Source organism: Eschrichtius robustus, chromosome 2, assembly GCF_028021215.1.
Source record: "Eschrichtius robustus isolate mEscRob2 chromosome 2, mEscRob2.pri, whole genome shotgun sequence".
NCBI lineage: Eukaryota > Metazoa > Chordata > Mammalia > Artiodactyla > Eschrichtiidae > Eschrichtius > Eschrichtius robustus.
The window spans coordinates 20,278,427-20,301,954 of NC_090825.1; the positions used below are offsets into that span (position 1 = coordinate 20,278,427).

At 35.6% G+C, this 23,528-nt stretch overlaps 1 protein-coding gene across 3 annotated transcripts in view; it reads right to left on the reverse strand.

The window, feature by feature from the left end:
- The window catches only part of LOC137755944 (cadherin-10), a 118,949-nt gene that overhangs the window by 32,363 nt on the left and 63,058 nt on the right, over positions 1-23,528 (reverse strand). For all 3 annotated transcript variants that reach the window (XM_068532107.1, XM_068532098.1, XM_068532092.1), the window contains exons 3-4: positions 22,108-22,227; positions 21,494-21,661 (exon numbers count right to left, since the gene is read on the reverse strand). In XM_068532107.1, coding sequence (XP_068388208.1) covers positions 21,494-21,661; positions 22,108-22,227 — 288 coding nt within the window. The remainder of the gene's footprint in view (positions 1-21,493; positions 21,662-22,107; positions 22,228-23,528) is intronic.

The window sequence follows — 23,528 nt, forward strand, 5'->3', positions numbered from 1 at the left end:
GCCCCGCCCACTCGAGCCCAGGAAGCCTGCTGGGCTCCCAGATGAGGTCCCCTGCCCTCTGAGACCAGGGGTGGGGGGCACGCCTGGGCCCCTTCTGTTCCTTGAGCCTAAGCTCCACCTCCCACAGCCCCCAGGGCCTTTTCCAGCTTGTGGGTCCTAAGCATAGGCCCCGCCCACTGCCCAAACCTCATCCTTGCTTAGGGCCCACGCTCCACAGCCAAGGCCTCCCCCCCACTTTTTTTTTTTTTCCCTCCTCCTCTTTTTTACTATTGTGGTACTGTTGTATCTTCCAGTTGTTGTTTCATCTATATTTTTATTTTTATATTCTTTCTAACATATCTGTTAGTTTCCTAGTCTAATTTTATTTTTTACATTGTTATTGTTCTCTTTTTTTTTTTGCCACCCCACATCACTTGCGGGATCTTGGTTCATAAGCCAGGGGTCAGGCCAAAGCTCCTGCAGTAGGAGCTCTGAGTCTGAACCACTGGACTAACAGAGAACCTCAGACCACAGGGAATATTCATCAGAGTGAGGTCTCACGGTGGTCCTCATCTCAGCACCACGACCCAGCTCTACCCAACAGCCAACAAACTCCAGTGTTGGAAGCCTCAGACCAAACAACCAGTAAGACAGGAACACATCCCACTCGTAAAAAAAAAAAAAAAAATGACATGGCAAAAAAGTATGTCACAGATGAAGAAGCAAGGTAAAACCTACAAGACTAAATAAATGAAGAGGAAATAGGCAATCTACTTGAAAAAGAATTCAGAGTAATGATAGTAAAGATGATCCAGAATCTCGGAAATAGAATGGAGGCATGGGTTGAGAAAATACAACAAATGTCTAACAAAGATCAAGAAGAAATAAACAACAAATAGAGATGAACAACACAGTAACTGAAATGAAAAATACACTAGAAGGAATCAATAACAGAATAACTGAGGCAGAAGAACGAATAAGTGAGCTGGAAGACAAAATTATGGAAATAACTGCCGAGGAGCAGAATAAAGAAAAAAGAATGAAAAGAATTGAAGGTAATCCCAGAGACCTCTGGGACAACACTAAATGCACCAACATTTGAATTATAGGGGTCCCAGAAGACGAAGAGAAAAAGAAAGGGTCTGAGAAAATATTTGAAGAGATTATAGTTGAAAACTTCCCTAATATGGGAAAGGAAATAGTCACCCAAGTCCAGTAAGCACAGGGAGTCCCAAACAGGATAAACCCTAGGAAAAACACACCAAGGCACATATTAATCAAACTAACAAAAATTAATTACAAAAGAAAATATTAAAAGCAGCAAGGGAAAAACAAAAAATAACATACAAAGGAATCCCCATAAGGTTATCAGCTGATTTTTCAGCAGAAACTCTGCAGACCAGAAGGGAGTGGCAGGATAAAGTGATGAAAGAGAAAAACCTACAACCAAGATTACTCTACCCAGCAAGGATATCATTCAGATTTGACAGAGAAATCAAAAGATTTTCAGACAAGCAAAACCTAAGAGAATTCAGCACCATCAAACCGGCTTTACAACAAATGCTAAAGAAACTTCTCTAGGCAGGAGACACAAGAGAAGAAAAAGACCCCCAAAACAAACCCAAGGCAATTACGAAAATGGTAATAGGAACATAAATATCAATAATAACCATGAATGTAAATGGATTAAATGCCCCAACCAAAAGACACAGACTGGCTGAATGGATACAGAAACAAGACCCATATATATGCTGTCTGCAAGAGACCCACTTCAGACCTAGGGACACATACAGACTGAAAGTGAATGTATGGAAAAAGATATTCCAGGCAAATGGAAATCAAAAGAAAGCTGGAGTGGCAATACTCATGTCAGATAAAATAGAGGTTAAAATAAAGACTGTTACAAGAGATAAGGAGGGACACTACATAATGATCAAAGGATCAATCCAAGAAGAAGATATAACAATTATAAATGTTTATGCACCCAACATAGGAGCACCTCAATACATAAAGCAAGTGCTAACAACCATGAAAGGAGAAATCGACAGTAACACAATAATAGTAGAGGACTTTAACACCCCACTTACACCAATGGACAGATCATCCAAACAGAAAATAAATAAGGAAAAACAAGCTTTAAATGATACAATAGACCAGATAGATTTAATTGATATTTATAGAACATTCCACCCAAAAGTGGCAGAATACACTTTCTTCTCAAGTGCACATGGAACATTCTCAGGATAGATCACATCTTGGGTCACAATCAAGCCTTGGAAAATTTAACAAAATTGAAATCGTATCAAGCATCTTTTCTGACCACAATGCTATGAGATTGGAAATCAGTTACAGGAAAAAAACTAGAAAACCCCACAAATACATGGAAGCTAAACAGTGTGCTACTAAATAACCAAGAGATCACTGAACAAATCAAAGAAGAAATAAAAAAATACATAGAAACAATTGACAAGGAAAACACAACAACCCAAAACTTATGGGACTCAGGAAAAGCAGTTCTAAGAGGGTAGTTTGTAGCAATTCAATCTCACATCAAGAAACAAGAAAAATCTCAAATAAACAATCTAACCCTAACTTAAAACAACTAGAGAAAGAGGAACAAAGAAATCCCAAAGTCAGTAGAAGGAAAGAAATCATAAAGGTCAGAGCAGAAATAAATGAAATAGATACGAAGAAAAAACAATAGCAAAGATCAATAAAATTAAAAGCTGGTTCTTTGAGAAGATAAACAAAACTGATAAACCCTTACTCAGACTCATCAAGAAAAAAAGGGAGAGAATGCAAATCAATAAAATTAGAAGTGAAAAAGGAGAAATCACAACTGACACCACAGAAATGCAAAGGATTATAAGAGACTACTACAAACAACTATATGCCAATAAAATGGACAATCATGAAGAAGTGGACAAATTCTTGGAAAGGTACAATTTTCCAAGACTGAACCAGGAAGAATTAGAAAATATAAACAGACCTATCACAAGTAATGAAATTAAAACTGTGATTAAAATCTTCCAACAAACAAAAGTCCAGGACCAGATGGCTTCACAGGTGAATTCTATCAAATATTTAGAGAAGATCTAACACCAATCCTTCTCAAACTCTTCCAAAAAATTGCAGAGGGAAAGGCACTCCCAAATTCATTCTACAAAGTCACCATCACCCTGATCCCAAAACCAGAAAAAGAATAACAAAAAAGAAAATTTAGACCAATATCACTAATGAACATAGATGCAAAAATCCTCAACAAAATACTAGCAAACAGAATCCAATAACACATTAAAAGGATCACACACCATGATCAAGTGGGATTTATCCCAGGGATGCAAGGATTCTTCAATATATGCAAATCAATCAATGTGATGCACCACATTAACAAATTAAGGAATAAAAACCATATGATCATCTCAATAGATGCAGAAAAAGCTTTTGACAAAATTGAACACGAATTTATGATAAAAACTCTCCAGAATATGGGCCTAGAGGGAACCTGCCTCAACAGAATAAAGGCCATATATTTCAAACCCACAGCAAGCATCATACTCAATGGTGAAAAACTGAAAGCATTTCTACTAAGACCAGGAAGAAGACAAGGATGTCCACTCTTGCCACTCTTATTCAACATAGTTTTTGAAGTCCTAGCCACAGCAATCAGAGAAGAAAAAGAAATAAAAGGAATACAAATTGGAAAAGAAGAAGTAAAACTGTCACTCTTTGCAGATGACATGATACTATACATAGAAAATCCTAAAGATGCCACCAGAAAACTACTAGAACTAATCAATGAATTTGGTAAGGTTGCAGGATACAAAATTAATGCACAGAAATCTCTGGCATTCCTGTACACCAACAATGAAAAATCAGAAAGAGAAATTAAGGAAACACTCCCATTTACCATTGCAACAAAAAGAATAAAATACCTAGGAATAAACCTGCCTAAGGAGGTGAAAGACTTGTACTCAGAAAACTATAAAACACTGATGAAAGAGATCAAAGATGACATAGCAGATGGAGAAATATACCATGTTCTTGGATTGGAAGAATCAATATTGCAAAAATGACTATGCTACCCAAAGAAATCTACAGATTCAGTGCAATCCCTATCAAACTACCAATGGCATTCTTCACAGAATTAGAACAAAAAATTTTACAATTCGTATGGAAACACAAAAGACCCCGAATAGCCAAAGCAATATTGAGAAAGAAAAACGGAGTTGGAGGAATCAGGCTCCCTGACTTCAAACTATACAGTATTCAAGACAGTATGGTACTGGCACAAAAACAGAAATATAGATCAATGGTACAGGATAGAATGCCCAGAGATAAACCCATGCACACATGGTCACCTAATTTATGACAAAGGAGGCAAGAACATACAGTGGATAAAAGACAGCCTTTTCAATAAGTGGTGCTGGGAAAACTGGACAGCTACATGTAAAAGAATTAAATTAGAACACTCCCTAACACCATACACAAAAATAAACTCAAAATGGGTTAAAGACCTAAATGTAAGATCAGACACTATAGAACTCTTTGAGGAAAACATAGCAAAAACACTCTTTGACATAAACCACAGCAAGATCTTTTCTGACCCACCTCCTAGAGTAAGGATAATAAAAACAAAAATAAACAAATGGGACTTAATTAAACTTAAAAGCTTTTGCACAACAAAGGAAACCATAAACAGACAAAAAGACAACCCTCAGAATGGGAGAAAATATTTGCAAATGAAATAATGGACAAAGGATTAATCTCCAAAATATACGAACAGCTCATGGAGCCCAATATCAAAAAAACAAACAACCCAATTAAAAAATAGGTGGAAGACCTAAATAGACATTTCACCAAAGAAGACATACAGATGGCCAAGAGGCACATGAAAAGATGCTCAATGTCACTAATTTTTAGAGAAATGCGAATCAAATCTACAAGGAGGTATCACCTTGTGCCAGTCCGAGTGGCCATTATCGAAATATCTAGAAAGAATAAATGCTGGAAAGTGTGTGGTGAAAAGGGAACCCTCCTGCACTGTTGGTGTGAATGTAAATTGATACAACCACTATGGAAAATAGCATGGATGTTCCTTAAAAAACAAAAATAGAACTACCATATGACACAGCAATCCCACTACTGGGCATATACCCTAAGAAAACCATAATTCAAAAAGAGATATGTACCACAGTGTTCACTGCAGCTCTTTTTACAATAGCCAGGACATGGAACCAACCTAAATGTCCATCAACAGATGAATGGATAAAGAAGATGTGGCATATATATAATAGAGTATTACTCAGCCATAAAAAGATACAAAATGGAGTTAATTGTAGTGAGGTGGATGGACCTAGAGCCTATCATACAGAGTGAAGTAAGTCAGAAAGAGAAAAACATACCATATACTAATGCATATATATGGAATCTAAAAAAAAAAAAAGTACTGATGAACCTAGTTGCAGGGCAATGTAGACGTAGAGAACGGACTTGAGGACACGGTGCGGGAGGGGGAACCTGGGGCAAGGTGAGAGTAGCATCGACATATATACACTATTGAATGTAAAATAGTTAGCTAATGGGAAGCAGCAGCAGAGCACAGGGAGATCAGCTCGGTGCTTTGCAATGACCTAGAGGGGTGGGATAGGGAGGATGGGAGGGAGGCTCAAGAGGGAGGGGAGATGGGGACATGTGTATGCATATGGCTGATTCACTTTGTTGTGCAACAGAAACTAACACAGTATTGTGAAGCAATTATACTCCAATAAAGATTTATTAAAAATTATAAAGTAAAATTCAACTTCAGGTCTCACAAATTTCAATGATTATTAATTAAAAAACATATATATACATAATAACAACAAAAGGAAACATAAATGAGTGTCAGCAGGAAAACAAAAACAAAACACCGAAAAGCAACAATAAAATAAAATTCAAAAGCACGAAACAAAACAAATTAAACATTTTAGCTGAATCATATCAACAAAACAACTAATATGGGGTCATCACATGAAGAATATTTTAAAAATATATTCATTATGTTTTAAAGAGTAAAAGTTACAATATTTTTACTAGACAATGAAAAGTGGCTGGCTATATTGTTATGAAGCCAAATACAAAACATAGATATTACCAATATAATAGTTGAAGTCAAAACACTTAAAAAATAATGGATGGGTTAAACAGAAAATTAAAGTCACCAAAGGACAGAATTGGTGAGCTAGAGGACAATAGAAGGAAGTACACACAATTAAAAATTAATATATAATTGTGTGGTTGGAAAAAATAAAAGGTACGGATCAAAATGTCAATGGACCTTTCAAGGTAACCTCTGATCCTAGAAAGATATTGAGCAATGTCATCAAAATTTGATGACAAAGTTATTCTGAACCTTGAATATTCACTATAGGCACCATATTAATCAAGTATGATAGCCCAATAAAGATAATTTTAGACTCAGCAAATTTCTCTGCCTTTGGGCTTTTTAAAAGAAACTAATGAATGTATTCCAGGAAAATAATGGGCTAAATCAAGATACAGGAATACAGGAGATCTACAGAGCTACGTATCCAAGTTACAAAAAGTGAAAAAGAAATGTCTGGGATGGCAGATTTTCTTGAGCTATAGAGATTAGCCAGCCCATACTGGAAGGGGAATACTGAGGAATCTAGGTTCGCAACTCTGAATGTTGCTAAAATGAAGCTAAGTGCTATAGGGTTTTTCACTAACAAATTTTGAACAGCTGTACCCACTGCACATCTAAAGCACAAACCTGTAACATCTTGGAAAATACAACTTCGCTAAAGAGGATCTTTAATAGTCAGTAGTTGAAATCATTACATGGGAAATAAAATGTCTGGCTTTTTTCCTCTAAGACTTTTGAAAGCCAGTGTATGCTTTTGTATACATTTTTGGACTAAAGATCAAACTTTTACAGGTAATAGTATAGTACTTTGAAAAGTGTATTTTAAAAATTATAGAGCTTTTTTTAAAAGACAGTTAAAAGGTTCTTAAATATATTTAGTGCTTCAGTGAGAATGCTGTTGGGACAGAAAGACAGAGAGGAAGGCTGAGAATGGTGGATATAAAAGAAATTTCATAACAATTAAATTTGCTAAGAAAACCATAGTTCAAAAAGAGTCATGTACCAAAATGTTCATTGCAGCTCTATTTACAATAGCCAGGACATGGAAGCAACCTAAGTGTCCATCATCGGATGAATGGATAAAGAAGATGTGGCACATATATACAATGGAATATTACTCAGCCATAAAAAGAAATGAAATGGAGGTATTTGTAATGAGGTGGATGGAGTTAGAGTCTGTCATACAGAGTGAAGTAAGTCAGAAAGAGAAAAACAAATACAGTATGCTAACACATATATATGGAATCTAAGGAAAAAAAAAAAAGGCCATGAAGAACCTAGTGGCAAGACGGGAATAAAGACACAGACCTACTAGAGAATGGACTTGAGGATATGGGGAGGGGGAGGGGGGAGATGTGACAGGGTGAGAGAGTGTCATGGACATATATACACTACCAAATGTAAAATAGATAGCTAGTGGGAAGCAGTCGCATAGCACAGGGAGATCAGCTCGGTGCTTTGTGACCACCTAGAGGGGTGGGATGGGGAGGGTGGGAGGGAGGGAGATGCAAGAGGGAAGAGATATGGGAACATATGTATATGTATAACTGATTCACTTTGTTATAAAGCAGAAACTAACACACCATTGTAAAGCAATTATACTTCAATAAAGATGTTTAAAAAAAAAAAAAAGAAAACCAATAGAGAAATTTTAAAAAGTGTTATCATAATTATATTAAGGGGAGCATAGACTGAGATGCTACTAAACTCCATTTTCATGAATAATGAAAAGAAGTCAAAAGGTAATGTAAAAAATATTTTAAAAATAACAAGAAAATATTACTTAAAGAATTACAGCTTAACCTAGATGAATTAAAAAGAGTAACAGTTTAAAGTTGTTTTCTGTGATGATTAGAGCTATGGGTGAGGAAGAATGGAATGGGTGGCTTATTTTTCATTTAAAAATTTTATCTATGAATTTAATACTTTGAAGCAAATTATTATTATTTTTATTTTTATTTTTGGCCAGGGTACACAGCACATGGGATCTTAGTTTGCTGACTAGGGACTGAACCCATGCCCTCGGCAGTGAAAGCACCGAGTCCTAACCACTGGACCACCAGGGAATTCCCTGAAGCAAATTATTTTTTAAAACATTAAATAGAAAATTGACCTGATATTATTGGAGATTATCAGGTTATGGTAAAAAGATTCTGTATCATGGATCTTTTTAACATGGAGAGAGAGAGTACAAAAGAAAAAAACGAGTTTTTTGGTTTCATTAATTTTACTGTCACATAGATTTCACTGGGAGTATTCTCTGGGAATTTGTTCTCCCACTTTTTATTTTTAGCTTGGACTTTTTTTGAGATTGCTTGGATTTCTAGGCACAGGCTTAGATTCTGAAAATCTGTCTGCTTTGAACTTGTCATAATAGTTCTGGTCAAGGATCCAAAATCACTTATTACTTCATTTTATTTCTTGGTTGGTGCAGAGACGATCTCCATCACAAAGTTTATTTCATTTTGATGACAGTAAGCATTATCCATGTTAATTTTCAGTACTTTCTGAGGTTTACCAGGGAAGTGATCATGTTCCATTGATTCATATTATAATAAGCCTAAATCATTTTATATATAAGGGATACACACACCCACACACATAGTGAGTGTGTGTATATACATGCACAAAAGTATATTTATTTTTCCTTGAAATACTAATAAAAATGTTTTCAAGGAGTTCCATACTTTGCAGAAAAGCAATGATTAAGATTGAGGTCATTCATCAAAATAGCATAGATTTAGCTCTTCTGTTACATTATTCAGATAGCTATATTAAAGGTATATATGTTGTATACACATATAGAACACACACATTCATGATCGTTTTGATTATATGGTACCTTTAGTAATTAAGTCATTCAATAAATATTTATTCAGTGCCCAAGATAGATAATTGGATAATGCTTTCTCTGGAATTGCATTTATGCTCAGAAATCTATTCAGGGACGAGATTTATTGGGTTTACTTCAAAGTTTAAAAAGTGCATTTCTATATTTTAAAGATATGAAAGAGCTATTCATTCATACTTTTAAATGTTTTTCCAAGACTCGTCTGTTGAACACAAGTATCTTAGTTTGTCAAGCAAACTGAAATTGCTTTAATTAAGAGCATGCAAGGGTGTTTACCGTGTAGGGGGAGCAGCAGGAGGGGGTCCAGAAAGGAGACAGATTGTACTGCACACACTGACAAAGGCAAAGTAGCACCTGTCACCCATCTTACGTTTCATGTTTCCTTAAAGACATCTACTTGCATGCTCCTTATTTTTTATCTTACAGTTGATGAAGCTTTAATTATGTGGTATGCTTTCCTATCAATTCCAATTTATAGTTGTTTTAAATTCATTCCCAGGTGTCTGATTGAATCATTTGCTTCTCTTTTAATGTTTAGGGCAGATAAATATTTCTTCCCAGTGAGTATGTTCTTGGTTTGGTTATCGACTTAAGTGCGAGGCACAAATGCAAGGAGGAGAAAGGTAATCGCCATTTCCATATCACCTATGAAAAATTGTATTTAGAAATAAAAATCTAAATGGTAATACTGCAAAGAATACTTCCTAAGGACTGGCCAAAAGATAAGGCTACTTAAATAAGTGTATTCTGAGACTATTAACGACCTCACATAACATCTAAATTTTCATTATTAAAGACTTAAAACAATTTTAATGCATTTCTGTTTTGTTTTTTTTTTTTTGATTCAAGATTAAGTATTCCAGGTCACTTTTTCCACCAAAAATTTGATCAATAGGACCTTTGCACTTGAGTATTAAAAACACTGCAGATTTGTGTACTGGAAACAGAAGTAACTGACAGCTCAATGTAAGATACTTTGGAGGAAAGGCATAAGATGGGCACAGTAAGAGATGTGACAGCGTGACTTCCTCAGGAACAACAAAATAGATGCCAGAAAACAAACGGGAGAGCTAAGAGGGCAAACGTAGCTTTGGAAGCTTGGCAACAGACAGCTGCCGTTTTGTTTTGTTGATAAAAACCAGTAAGTTTCCAAGAAATACAATTTGACTCTTTCCTTTGTTCCCTGCCCTTGTTTCTATTCACACTTACATTAACTCTGTACTTTTCCAGAGTTGTGAGAAAGAAGCACCACATATGTGAATCAACAAAATAATTTAACATTAGTTTAATTTTTTTATTTGCTTTGTGTGTAATCTTATTGTCACATCTCTTCGCTGCATAATAATCTCAAACAACACTTTCTCTAAGAAAAATGACACAATTATGCACATTTATAAACCATTCCATTGTATAATGTTTAAAAGATGTTTTTTAATGAGCTTAACAGGAAGAAATTAAAAACAAGATAAAGCTCCTGAGAGGAAACTGCAGGGCAGTTAAGGAAATTATGCAATGCTAAATGGGCATTTAGGAAAAGGAGCTGAGAGCTGAAAGTCACACCAGAGACTGACAGAGGATTGAGGGTTTGGAATTGAAGACTCCCACTAGAGGAAAGGCAGAAACCTATTCTGTGAGCACTGGAGACATGATCACCAACTTAGCTTTGGGCATTTAAGTTAAATTAGAGCAAAATGAGATGCTGCAAGATGTCTTAGTTTCCTGTTCATGCCATTGAAGAAAGCAACAGGACAAAGCTTTTAGAGAAGCTGCCATTGATCCCCAGAGATTAGGGAATCCATCTTGATTCATTTCTTTGAAATTGTCTCCAAGTTAACTGGCATCAATAAATACACACAATTGCAATGTGTAGGAACATAAAAAGTATATAGAATCAGGGGAGGTTAAGATAACCTTAGAGTCATTCATAAACATATTACATTGTACTAGGTACTCAGTCTCTTTGCAATGCGTCTTCCCTGAAATTGTAGGCTTACTAAAAACTCTGTAACAGCGGCTTAACTGAGTCTAAATATATTTGCACAGCTAGTTCTGTTTCTATATAGCTCTCTCTATACCTACCCAGGGGTATTTTCCAAGTGTGTTCTAGAGGATACCATAACACAGAGGGACTTCGAATCCCATGATGCAAAAATGCTAAATCGTTTAGTCTAAGGCAACTTTCCATGGGAATAACTGGAGAGCGCCAAGTGGATTTTTGTATAATTTCTATTTTTCTTAGAGAAGTATATATTTCATCATACTTGGAAATCGTACATTTCCTCAGTTATGTCACTCTAAACGTTTAGCTTAGCTGAGATCATCACGTCTGTTCTCACTTATATATCGTGTGTGTACATCAGATCAACATAGTTCACTGTCTCCTAGGTATTTAAAACCACTATCTTTCTGCAGGAATCTTAATTTAAAACGTTCGAATCAAACTGAAATCCCTGTCTCTCTTCAAACAAGCTCTTCTGGTAGAAAACTAGAAAGTATCTTTTGCTCTCTTTCTCCCTCGAACCTTTTATCGACCTAATTACTACGTCCTACGGCTCAACTACTTAACTATATCTCAAATCCCTCCTCTCCTCAGCTTCAGTTCAGACTCTCATCAACCTTTGCTCTTCCGATCCAAGCAATGTGCTTCGTTGCTGCCAGAATAATTAGACAAAATGAAGAACTGTGCCTGGTGCTCTCCTAAAAAATACTCCCTTACATAACATACGTAGCATTTTATTTTTGTATCCAACCCTTTTCATGATGCTGACTCTGCTATATTTCCATTCTCATCTCTCACAACACCTGCTTCAAGCCCTGGGATCCAGCCACACCAAATCACACGCATTTCTCTGAATGTCGCCTGTGTTCATTCTGTCCTCCCTAACAAAAACGTTCTCCCCCTCAATGCCTGTTTTCCTGCCTGGAAAACACTTAAATATTTTTCTCTTTCCTGGTCCCCTTACATCTGAAGGTTTGATCATTTTATGATTTAGGCTTTAATTGACAATTATAGCGTGAATGTTATTATATCATTCTCCAGTTATATGTGTGTATATAAGTTTACATGCATATGTGCATATATATGTGTATATGTGCATATATACTTACATTTATGCAACCTATATACAAACTCCACCTATATACACAAGCAAAAGAATGAAGGAGACTGTGTGAGGGAAACTACGATATAATAAAATAAAAGTGTATATATGTTTATTTGTGTGTGTGTATGTGTGTGTGAGAGAGACAGAGAGAGAGAGGTGTTGTGTTTTATAATCTTTCAAAAGGCAAACCATTTATGTATGTATTCTGTTTCTTATTTCTCTCTGTAAAATTATTAGTTTATTATTATTTCCTATCATACATCCTTCCACATAGTACAGCTTCAATCAGTGTTTAATAAATCAAAGAATGCTTCAATAACATTCTTTCTTTGTAATTCTTACAAATTCTAGGTACTAGGACCATGGGGAAAAATCCTACAAATATTTGAGGCTATTTTTGTGATCACGGTAAAAATCAGAGCTATATCTAGCCTATATAAATTGTAGAACAGTGCTTTTGGATATAAGAATATTCATTTTCTTTAGATTAAAAAAGGGAGAAAAGAGACATTTTTAATTTCATTCCCTTCTTTCTCAGGCTGAAGCATCTTCCTTGGGACATACCTGACTGTTGCTCTACTTGAAATGTGCTTGATAATTTTAAAATATGCAGATCAGCCTGGGGCCTACATTACCTTAGAATCCCCAGTAGAGGCAAGGTTGACTCTATTTACAAAGTGAAAATCAGCACTTATTAAATCAAACCTCCCTTGTACCAGGCAGGGATAATGGTAGTCTCACAGCTCACTGAAAGTACGTGTCTTAAATCCCTGCGTAGATCATATAGACATTTCCTTGAACGACCTTGTCTCATGTAAACTTGTTTATCTATCCGCCAAGCAGCATAAGGATCCCAGCAAAGCAGTCACTCATGTTTGGTCCTTGGGTAATGCAAAAGCACTAACAAATAAAGGTTTGATTTTCCTGGGTTTGTATGAAAATGCATGGACATTGTAAGAATTCAGTATGTCCTACCTAAAGTTGTTCCTGTAATCTACATACAAGTAGTGAATCACTGAATTAACAAAAGGCAAGATGTACCAGGGAAGATAAAGAGTCTTTGATGTACCAATTTCTTTCTTGGTATAGTGGTTAGAAGCACAGATTTTTGAATCATCAAACCCGGATCCTCAACCTGGCTGTTATTTCTTTTCCAGCTGTAGAATCATAAACAAGTGATTTAAGTTTCATGTTTCAGTTTTTCTTGAACTAATAAAAAGGGGTAAATAAATATATTATGTTATATTATAATTATACAGATATGAAGAGTGAGTTAATTTTATATTTTACCGTGTTTAGTCCATGCTGTAACACTGTGCCTGTTACTATTATTTTTATACTGTTGCTTTATTTTATTTAAATGTAGGCAAATCAGACAATCCATATTTATGTAATTTAATGAGCTAAATAAAGTCAGTAGCCAATAAAGGTCATGCAGTTAAGACAAACAAACAAACCTAGGTATGAAATCTCTTCTAGGCGCTGAGTGATTCTACAGTTGCATAGTATGGCATCTGAATTAGCTATATTTGTGTATAATCTTTAAATATAATTTGATGGAAATATAAAGTGTTGGCATCAAAATACTCAGGAAATTAGAGTCTCATTAAATTTATTTGTACACCCAAGTGCCCATCATCTATAATTTATCTTAAAAAAAAACTTTCCTATAAGTGAGAAATTCTGTTTTAATTTTCAGAACTGACAACCAAATGATGAAAAACGGATTTTTGTTACCATTCTCAATAAGTCATGGCAAAAAGATATAGTAAGCAGCAATAACTTCACTCTTTTGAGTGCACTTGGGATAGATCTGTAATCTTGCATAATAAATATCATATCAAATTCTCATAAATTTGACACTGATTACCTATATACATAATATTCTGAAACATCTTAAGAGGTCAAAGATAAATAAATACAAATAAGACCATCACTCAATCATATTATATTTTGTATGCAGTTTATAAATTTTCTCTCCTCATGAAATCCCAGCTCAGCTTCCACTTTTCCACCTAAGCTGTCTGCAAACATGTTTGTGACTCAGTGCTAAGTAGATCAGGGGCATGGTTCTATGAGAGCTGGATTTCTCTGGAGGCCATACTCACTGTTAAGCAGGATGAGAAAAATAATCTCTCTCGTCTCTGTGATACAATGTGTGGGAAAGCAGCTACATATGAATAACAAGCTGTGGTCTTCTCAAACTATGTTCTAGAGTTGGCTCTTTCTGTGGGTTGGAATTTTTTGCCTGATCTCAGATGTTTAGTTGCTTTCTTTCTTCTTGAGTCCTAGGAACTGTCCCATCCAAGTACTAGAGCCAAGTCCTAGGCACCAGCTGGTTGACTGGAACCCTGACCATCGACATAATCGCTTTTGTAAACTGTTTTCCTCTAGGCCTGGACCTTCCTTTCTGATGTCTATTTTTCATTTTTTTCTTTTTCTTTTCTTCTTTTTTGGGAATGGATTTGAGAGAGTCTTACCATACAACATTCTCTTCTGTATTAAGGCAAAGATGTTGGGAGCTGCTATTCAGTGCTCACCTCTGCAGATCAGCTATTCCTTAATCACTGATTCTGGTCTAGATGAAAATTAGTATCATAGCATTTTTCCAGAGCCGCTTTTTTAAAAGGCCATTTGGGCACAAATCCCATTGTCCCGGGTGTTTTTGCCAAGCCCTACAATGATCAGGTTCCAGTAATTTACTGGAATTTACTTTTTCTGATGTTAGGGAAAGAAGGAAGGATGTGAGGTGAAAGAGACTAAAATATTCAAGTGAAAATACCAGGTGGATAGAATATAGGTGATGGAGTAAAACTTTTGTCTCTGTTAGCACAATGAAACATAGTGAAATTCAAGGACCATTGTACATTTGACTGCTTGGAGAGCAGGAACATTTGCTCTGGAGTCCTCATCCACGGATGTTCATTTGTTCATATGAGGTACACCACCGAGATTATAGGTATCTATCTCCTGGTTTAAGGCACTTTTATTTCATCTTTTGTGGGCCATTAATGAATAGCAGCACAGCATCAGAGCAAGAAAAACAAGATTTGAAACACTGGTCATACTCCTTGAGAAGGAAGAAGGAAGGGGAGGAAAATCCTTATGTATGGAGAACCTTTATATGTTAGTTACTACTGAAAACATTTTATATATGACCTTATTTCTTAATTGTAGCACTCTAAGTATTATAAATGTAGAAACTGATGTCTAGAGGAGCTGAATTGTCTAATTTTATGCATTTTCAGTTTTTAAAATTATTCAGGCCTCCTTAGAGAAGTCTCCCCTATTCATGCTTCCTAAAATAGCACCCCTGCCATTCTCTAGTCCTTTATTCTGCTTTCTCTTCTGCATGCACTTACCCCATTGCCAGACACCATATTATGTATTCCTGTGATTATCACTTTATCTTCTACACCTTCCTCCAGTAGTTCATGTCCTTGGTTGGCCACTGAAGCCCTAACTCCTGCTTTGAGCCTGGACAAAGGAGGCTCTCAAAATTATCTACTGAACCACCCTTAACCCAGGATTTATTTTTAACTATTACAATATATCCCTTTTCTATTTAATTTTCTTGTTCACCTCAGCTTCTTAAAGTGCAGGCATTATTTCTTTGATCGTCTTCCTGACTTTCTTTTATTCCTCAATTTACTACCCTCCAGCTTCTTTGAAATGATTTCTACTAAAACCAATTGGGAAAGATCACCCACAATTACACTCATTATGCTATTCAGCACTCATTTTATCTGACTTCGAAGCAATTGTCACGTTTGTCCTTTTCTATCCTTTGTTATTCTGGTTTTCTTGTATCAAGTTACAAAAATAGATAAAAAATAGAAAAGCAAACATTAAAGGCACCACCAAAGATAACCCTCATCACCGCTTTGAAGCAATCCTTTACCATTTTTTTTTACCTGCACAGAATATGCCCTTTGCTAATATCCTACATTGGTAATTTTGCTAATTTCCAACTTCATGAACTCTCCTTCCTTTCCTGCCCTTATTGCTTTTAGTAGTCTGAAGAAGATTTATATCAAAAGAGAAATTCTCCAGAAAACCTTTCACTGTAAGGGATGCACTCAGTCCTCCTTCCCCCTATTTGGAAAAGTGCTGCTCTTCTGTACGCCCATTAAATTCTGTCAGACATATCATTTCATATTGAAATATTCTCTCCCCTCCTGGACAGTAAACCACTTGTAATCAGGAATCAAGATGTTAGGGAACTGTTGACGGAAACCACCTGCCCTGGCCAGGCACAATAATAACTGCTTGCATGAGTTGTTTCACAACAGGAGATCTCAGTAAGGAACATGGTGCTGCCACTGAAACCTAAATGGGAGAATTCAAGAGGGGCCAAATGGAGGGAGGAGATGCCAGCCCATAATATGTCCCGCCAGCCTCCCAGAAACCCTCATGCTAAAACCCATCTTTGCTGAGATGCGTGCACCACCAGGAAGTACCCTGAGTCAGAGCAAATATGGGCACAAGCAAGATGATTGACCAGAGGCAACCGGGAAAGCTAACCCCATTACCATAAAACCTGAGACAGTGAGCCACATGGCAGAGCAGTTCTCCTGGGTTCCCTTACCCTGCTGCTCTCCGCCCAGATGCCCCTTCCCAATAAAGTCTTTTGCTTTGTCGGTATGTGTGTCTCCTCGGACAATTCATTTCAGAGTGTTAGACAAGAGCCCACTCTCGGGCCCTGAAAAGGTAACAAAACTTATTAACCTTCATGGGCTTAATTGCAAGCACAGTGCTTATCGGTGGAAGGTAAGCAATAGACTTTTTCTTCACTAATTGTTTTTAAAATTAAAGTCACTTGAAGTAATCCAGGATTCTGAAATAATTTCAACAGAGATATTGTTTTGGTAGTGAAAATACAATTTAATGTCTGGAGCAAAAGAACCTAAAAGACTTTTGGAACTCAGTGTTCAGGTGCACCCCAGCCTTCTAATCCATTGCCTCTCTTTTAGAATCATACTAAGGTGTACATGTCCTATTAATGTTCACATATTTATATACCTCTAAAACCACAAGAGTATAATGGTAACTTAGATCAGGCACACAGTTATGCGTTTGTTAATTCCAACAATAATTGACTATTGCCAATGTTCCTGTGAGTGTAGGGCTCCCTGATCTAGTCTCTCACTAACCTCCTTGTTGTTTGGTAAGATCCAACCACACTGGTCTTCATTTCTTAATATTCAACTTCCATTCAACATCATTCAACTTCCAACTCAGGGTTTTCCATATTCTGTTCCCTCTGCTTGAAGGACTTTCCCATCTCTTTGTATGGTGAGTCTATTCCATCTTGCAGTGTTTGAATGAAATATCACCTCTTGAGCAAGACCTTCCCTTATCCTCTCCCTTGGAACACTTGTGTTCCTCTCTTTAACCAGAACTGAGCCAATACCTTGCATGTACAGAATTGTTTTCTTATGTATCATCTGCCTCCCCTGCTTTAATGAAAGGTCATAGGGACAAAAAAACAGGTTTTTTTAAAACAATATTCATATGTCTTGTTTCTAAAATAATGTTTGGTGCAAGAGTGTTCTCAATAAATAATTTTAGATAAAAAAAATTTCTGATTTCACTTGAACAGTTCCTCAGATAATATCAAAGTTTCTCAACCTCACCTCTGATGACATTTTGGGCCAGGTAATTCTTTGTCATGTGAATTGTAGGGATGTTTAGCAGCACCCTAGCTTACACCCAATAGATGCCAGTAGTACCACCAGTTGAGACAAACAAACATGTCTTAAGACCTTGCTAAATGTCCTTTGGGGGACAAAACCGTCCCTGATTGAGAATGATTGTTATAGACCCACACAATAAATAAGCTAAACAATGAAGGAGGACATGTGGGGCTTTCATTTGTCCTTGTCCCCTCCAAATGATGGAGATTTTTATCTTCCGCAGATGTACCATATTGGGAAATGTGGAATTTGGATCAATCTGTATGAAAGTTTAAGTTTTGACTCTACTTTTATATTATTGAAAAATAATAATAATACAGCAGTACTTGCACAAATCAATATTACTGAGCACATAAATACACTAGTGCCAGCCACTGAGTCAAGCATTTCATATACCTTAAATCAGCGGTCCCCAACCTTTTTGGCACCAGGGACCGGTTTCATGGAAGACAGTTTTTCCACGGACGGGGTTGGGTGGATGGTTCAGGCAGTCATGCGAGCGATGGGGAGCTACAGGGAGTGGCAGATGAAGCTTTGCTCGCTCCCCCAATGCTCACCTCTTGCTGTGTGGCCTGGTTCCTAACAGGCCGCGGACTGCTAGGGGGTTGGGGACCCCTGCTTTAAATTATTCAGTCTTCCCACTCCATGGGGTAGGCACTGCTCTCCAGTTTTACTGAAAGGCACTGAAATGGTACCTTTCTACTAAAAGGTCGGTTCAGTGGAGCAAGGTGAAAAAGCTACTAAGTGAAGAAGACAGCATTGGGATTCAAGAGGATGACTCCACAGTCTGTCCTGAACTGGCCCGTATGGCAGCCACTAGCCAAGCCACTAACCCTCATGAAGCTATTGGCTGGAAATGTCATTAGTCTGACTTGAGCCTTGATGTAACTGGAAAATACTTAATGAAAGAGGGTATCTCAAAGAATTATGGAACAAGAGAATGTAAAACATCTGAATAAGTTTTATATTGATGATATGTTTAAAGGATAATATTGGGTTAAAATATATGATTAAAATAAATGTCTCCTGCTTATTTTATTTTTTTAATATGGCTGATAGAAAATTTACAATTACTATTGTGGCACACATTTTTGGTTTGCACATTTCTATTAGGCAGTACTAGTTTGTCTTCTTTATTATTTCCACCCTGAACCTCCTTTACTTCTTCCGTATGTTGGGTATAATGATAATAACAATGAGTCTACACAAGTTAGTTGTGAGTTTCAGTGATATGCTACATATGAAGGTCTTCATAAGCTGTGGAACTCCCTCCAAACCTCGGCTATTTAATGAAATGATATGAGAAATTAAAAACTAGTTTTCCACATGTTAGGTGACTTAGACTATCAAGTAACATTTTAATTGCCATGACTGAGCGTTCCCAACAGTAAGATACGGTTGCAAATATTCATAGGAGAAAAGATAATTGAGAAAATAAAGATCCGTAAATTATGTTTCCATCTATAATTAAAAAATAATGAGACAAGATACAGGGTGCTCTAAAACTTCTCGTAATATATTGTGTTGTACATCTGGAGTTGGTCATGGACTTCAAACCACCTCTGCCATTACTTGCAGTTCGGCCTTAATGTCTATAATGTTCGTTTTCTCATTTGTAGAATGGAGATCAGAATACTGACCTCAATGAGTTTTTCTGATAAAATAAAGTAGGTCAGTAAATAACCTGATACAGGGTGAAATAAAAACGCCATTCAGAAAACATGTTATGCTATTGCTGTTTCTTTTTTTTATTATTATTACCATTATTATTATGTCAGGCTTGTGTAATGTGCCTACCAGATACCAACCACAAATTCTGACTTAACAAAAGAAAAGAAAGTAATTAGTGAATGAATTAATAAAGGTGTTCCAGTAGAAGAAAAATGATAAAATGAATTTTTATCAGATATTTTCATCTTTCAAATGTCTAGTTTTTCCATTTAGTTAGAATCTATTAATTTGCTTATCAAATGTATAATTTTTAAATGGATTGTATTTTGGACACATGTGTATATATGTTCCTGAGAATTTAAACTATAATAATCCTCTTAATGGTCATTTATTACTCATAAAATACTTTTTTCACAAATATTTTTGCTCATTGTGGATTATGCAACCACTTAACGGTTTGTTCTCCTAGATTTGCATGTCCATTCTCCTGGTAACAGGCTCATGCTAAGAGGTGGTTAGAAATACATATAAAATGTGAAATTTAAATTGTAGTGCAACGAGGCATGTCTTTAGACCTGTTCTAAAAGAACTATAAAGATTTATTATTGGTTTGCTTTTCCCTGCAGATGCTAAAGGTAACCTGAAGTTGAAACCTGATAATTTGAAAACAGCACAAGCGAACACCCTTCTCTGTGTTTTGGGCCAAACGCCACAGTAGCAATCCTGAGGAGCATGTACCTTAAATATCCAACAAAATATCATAAAAATACATAAGCATATGATGAGTCCACTCAAGAATATTCTCTCTGAATTGTATAATCTTTCCACACATGTGATTTTAGACAATTCAACTAAAATCATGTGTATAATCAAAGTTAGATAAAAATAGTACAAGAAAAGAGGTGAAATGCTTTTAAAGAGTCAAAATAATACAGTGAATTCTTAGACTATAATTCTTTCTGTGCAATGGCCTTTAGTATAAAGATATAAATATCACAGAAAGCTATTGCTTTTTACACTTTAATACTTTATCACAAAGTTATTTAAGGCAAAAAGCAAACAAACTAAAATTGGGAGATCAATTTAGAAGTTAATACACAGCAAATGTTAAAAATTAAAAACACAGATCATACTAAAGCCTGTGTTTTATGCCACATTTCCTAACAACGTGAGATTCCATCTTGAAGTAAAGGGTCTTTTAGATTAGCAGGAAATTGGCTGAGTCTTGGCGGTGTCCACTGAGACCCAATACCATCCTCTCTAGCTGCATGTATACCAAATTTGCATAAGAAAGGAGAATAAATAAATGTAATTATATGGTCAGAAGCTAATGGTTCTTAACTTCTTCTTGACCTATTTTAAGAATTTGAAGGTTTCATTCTAAACCACAAAATAAGTCTATAAATAAATCAGAAATACAAAATGTTGTAGTATGATTGCCATTCCAAACACAGATATTACATGCAAGTCTGACACAGTGATATTAAATAGAAGCCTGATTAGTTTGTAAGGTTCCCCCTATGTAGTTCTTTCTGGCTAAGTTCTTACAATATGGCAAATTAGTTATTTTATTGAAAAATTTTACCCTCAAGTTAGAATCTTCTTTATTAAATTCTAAGTAGAAATAAACACATTCATTGTAGAAGTATAATTTGTTTTTTTTTTTTTAATAAAACATTTCCTTTGCTGACAGAAATAGTTCTTAGATGATAGAGTATATATATGTATATATATAGAGAGAGAGAGAGAGAGAGGGAGAGAGAGAGACAGTATATATGTAAGCTTGCATGTGTATATGTATATATATGGAGAGGTTTTGTGATCATAGATCCCTCTGTCTCTGAATGAACTATGTTTGAAATATTTAACTTTTATCTCTTGATAACAGTGAATTCATCAGCATATACATATTTTTTTTTTCTTCATTTTTGTAGCACATTTTTGGTCTGTTTTAAATGAAATGATTGACAATTGCTTTTTCTCCTCTTCTCTTTTTTTACTCTAAAGCTTTTGCCCTGCACAAACACCATTAAAGACAGCTTACTCTGGGGGAAGCGCGGCGGATTGTCATTGACGTCTGTCAGCGTGATGTTGACCGTGGTGGTCCCCGATAAGCCTCCCATCTGGCCACCCATGTCTTTGGCCTGGATGACCACTTGATACTGTTCCCTGTTTTCTCTGTTCATGTTTGGTAAAGCAGTCCTGATGATACCTTGAAGAAAATGGAAAACCTTTTATTATGCTCATTAAAATCTCAATTATTAGTTGATTAAGCTCACAAATTGTAAATCCAAAATAGCAGTGATTTTTGAAAGATGAAAACGCTTTTGCTATTAATTTTTATTGTCTAGAAATTGTAAAAGTGATTCTATGTAAATATTTTCCGATTTGTGTTGTTTTTCTATTTCCTAAAGAATATCGTATGTGCTGTCTAGTGCCCTAAACCCAGATGCAAAAACATAAAAGCAGGTATATTCCCATTAGCTCGCTCGATCATTCAACTTTGAGTTCTTAAATCTTTAACTGTGGCGTCATCACTCTTCTGTGAGTATTAATGTTAGGATTTTGTTCTTATTTTCCCACCTTTTTTTTTTTTTTTTTACTTACAAAGATCATAAAGACTACTAAATGAACAAACACTGATTCATGATTCCTGACCTGTTTCAGGTTCCACAGAGAAATATGGCTGCCCTTGAAGTATGCTGTAAATGACTCTGGCGCTGTTCCCATAGGAAGGGTCATCGGCATCTGTAGCTGTGACTTGCACCACAGAAGTACCTGAAGTATCCAAATTCAGCTTAGTTCTGCACAGTACCAGAAGGAGGAGCAAAAGCACTGGTTTTCATGGAAGACTTCAGTGATTTTTGGCTTTAATAATGACCTCTTAAAGAAACATTCATATATAATTTAGATGAAAATAATACACATATAGCGTATTATAGGTAAACTCTGAATTCAACAACATATTTTATTTAGCCAACAGGTGTATTTTCATGCATGCAATAGATAATGCTACAGTGTATCAGATTATAATAAATGCAGACACTTTACAAATGCTCGGGTTTGATATTTAAATTCATTTTCACATAATAGATTTGTTTTGTGTAAAGGGCATATCTAATCACAAAGGAGTAAGTATGCTCTTTTTTCTCTCTCTCCACTAATTAACTATAAAAATAATTAACATCTGTTCTAGAATATGATTTTATGAACAGATTAAATTCTAAATTTAGAAACAATCCAAGATGATCCCAAGTCCCAAGAACTATTAGAAGCTATTTAATAAAGTTCAAAATATATAAAAGGGCTTTATATTAAGGTGATTGCCAAAAGTCCTTGGGATTTAGTGAAGTAAATATTAAATAATAATCTCTGAACAATGCTTTTGAGAACTGCAGTTGGATATTTTCTATTAAAATTGTTACAAGGAAAAAATGTATCAGAATTGTTTCATCAGTTTATACTTCTCCCACATTTGAGAAATGATCTATTCTACTAAATCCAAATACATTATCTCTAAAAAATGTTATTGTTTTTTGATGTTTAATTTTCTGTGGTTCTCTATTTAGCAAAAACATGAAATCAATCTTAACTTTCTTTGCCTACAAATACACCTTCCATTTATTTACATTGAAAAAGGAAGTCTATTTTCTTGAATGTTATACTTCCAGTTTTTTCAAGCCTTCTGTCTTACTGCTTCTGCAGCCTAACTTTAAATTCTGTATCAGTTTGTGATTAGCTGTTGATTTTCAACTGGTTTATTTGAATAAGAGATTTATATCAGCAGAGTTTTATATATAATGGTTAAATTGAAAGGATGTTTTAAAATATTTAATATGAAGTGTTAGAAAATCTAATTAACTCCAATGTTCATAACATCTAGGTAATCCAGACAAACTCTTTAGGCAAATTATGACTAGAGTATATATGTAAAGACTCTAGACTATGTTTATGGTGTTCTAAGTGTACTTATAATATATTTGGAGTCAGGACTTTACACAGCTGTTCTCCAAATCCATGCGACAAAAATTTGCATTTTCATAGTTTTCTACTGAAGGTCAATGGTATTTTCTTGGATT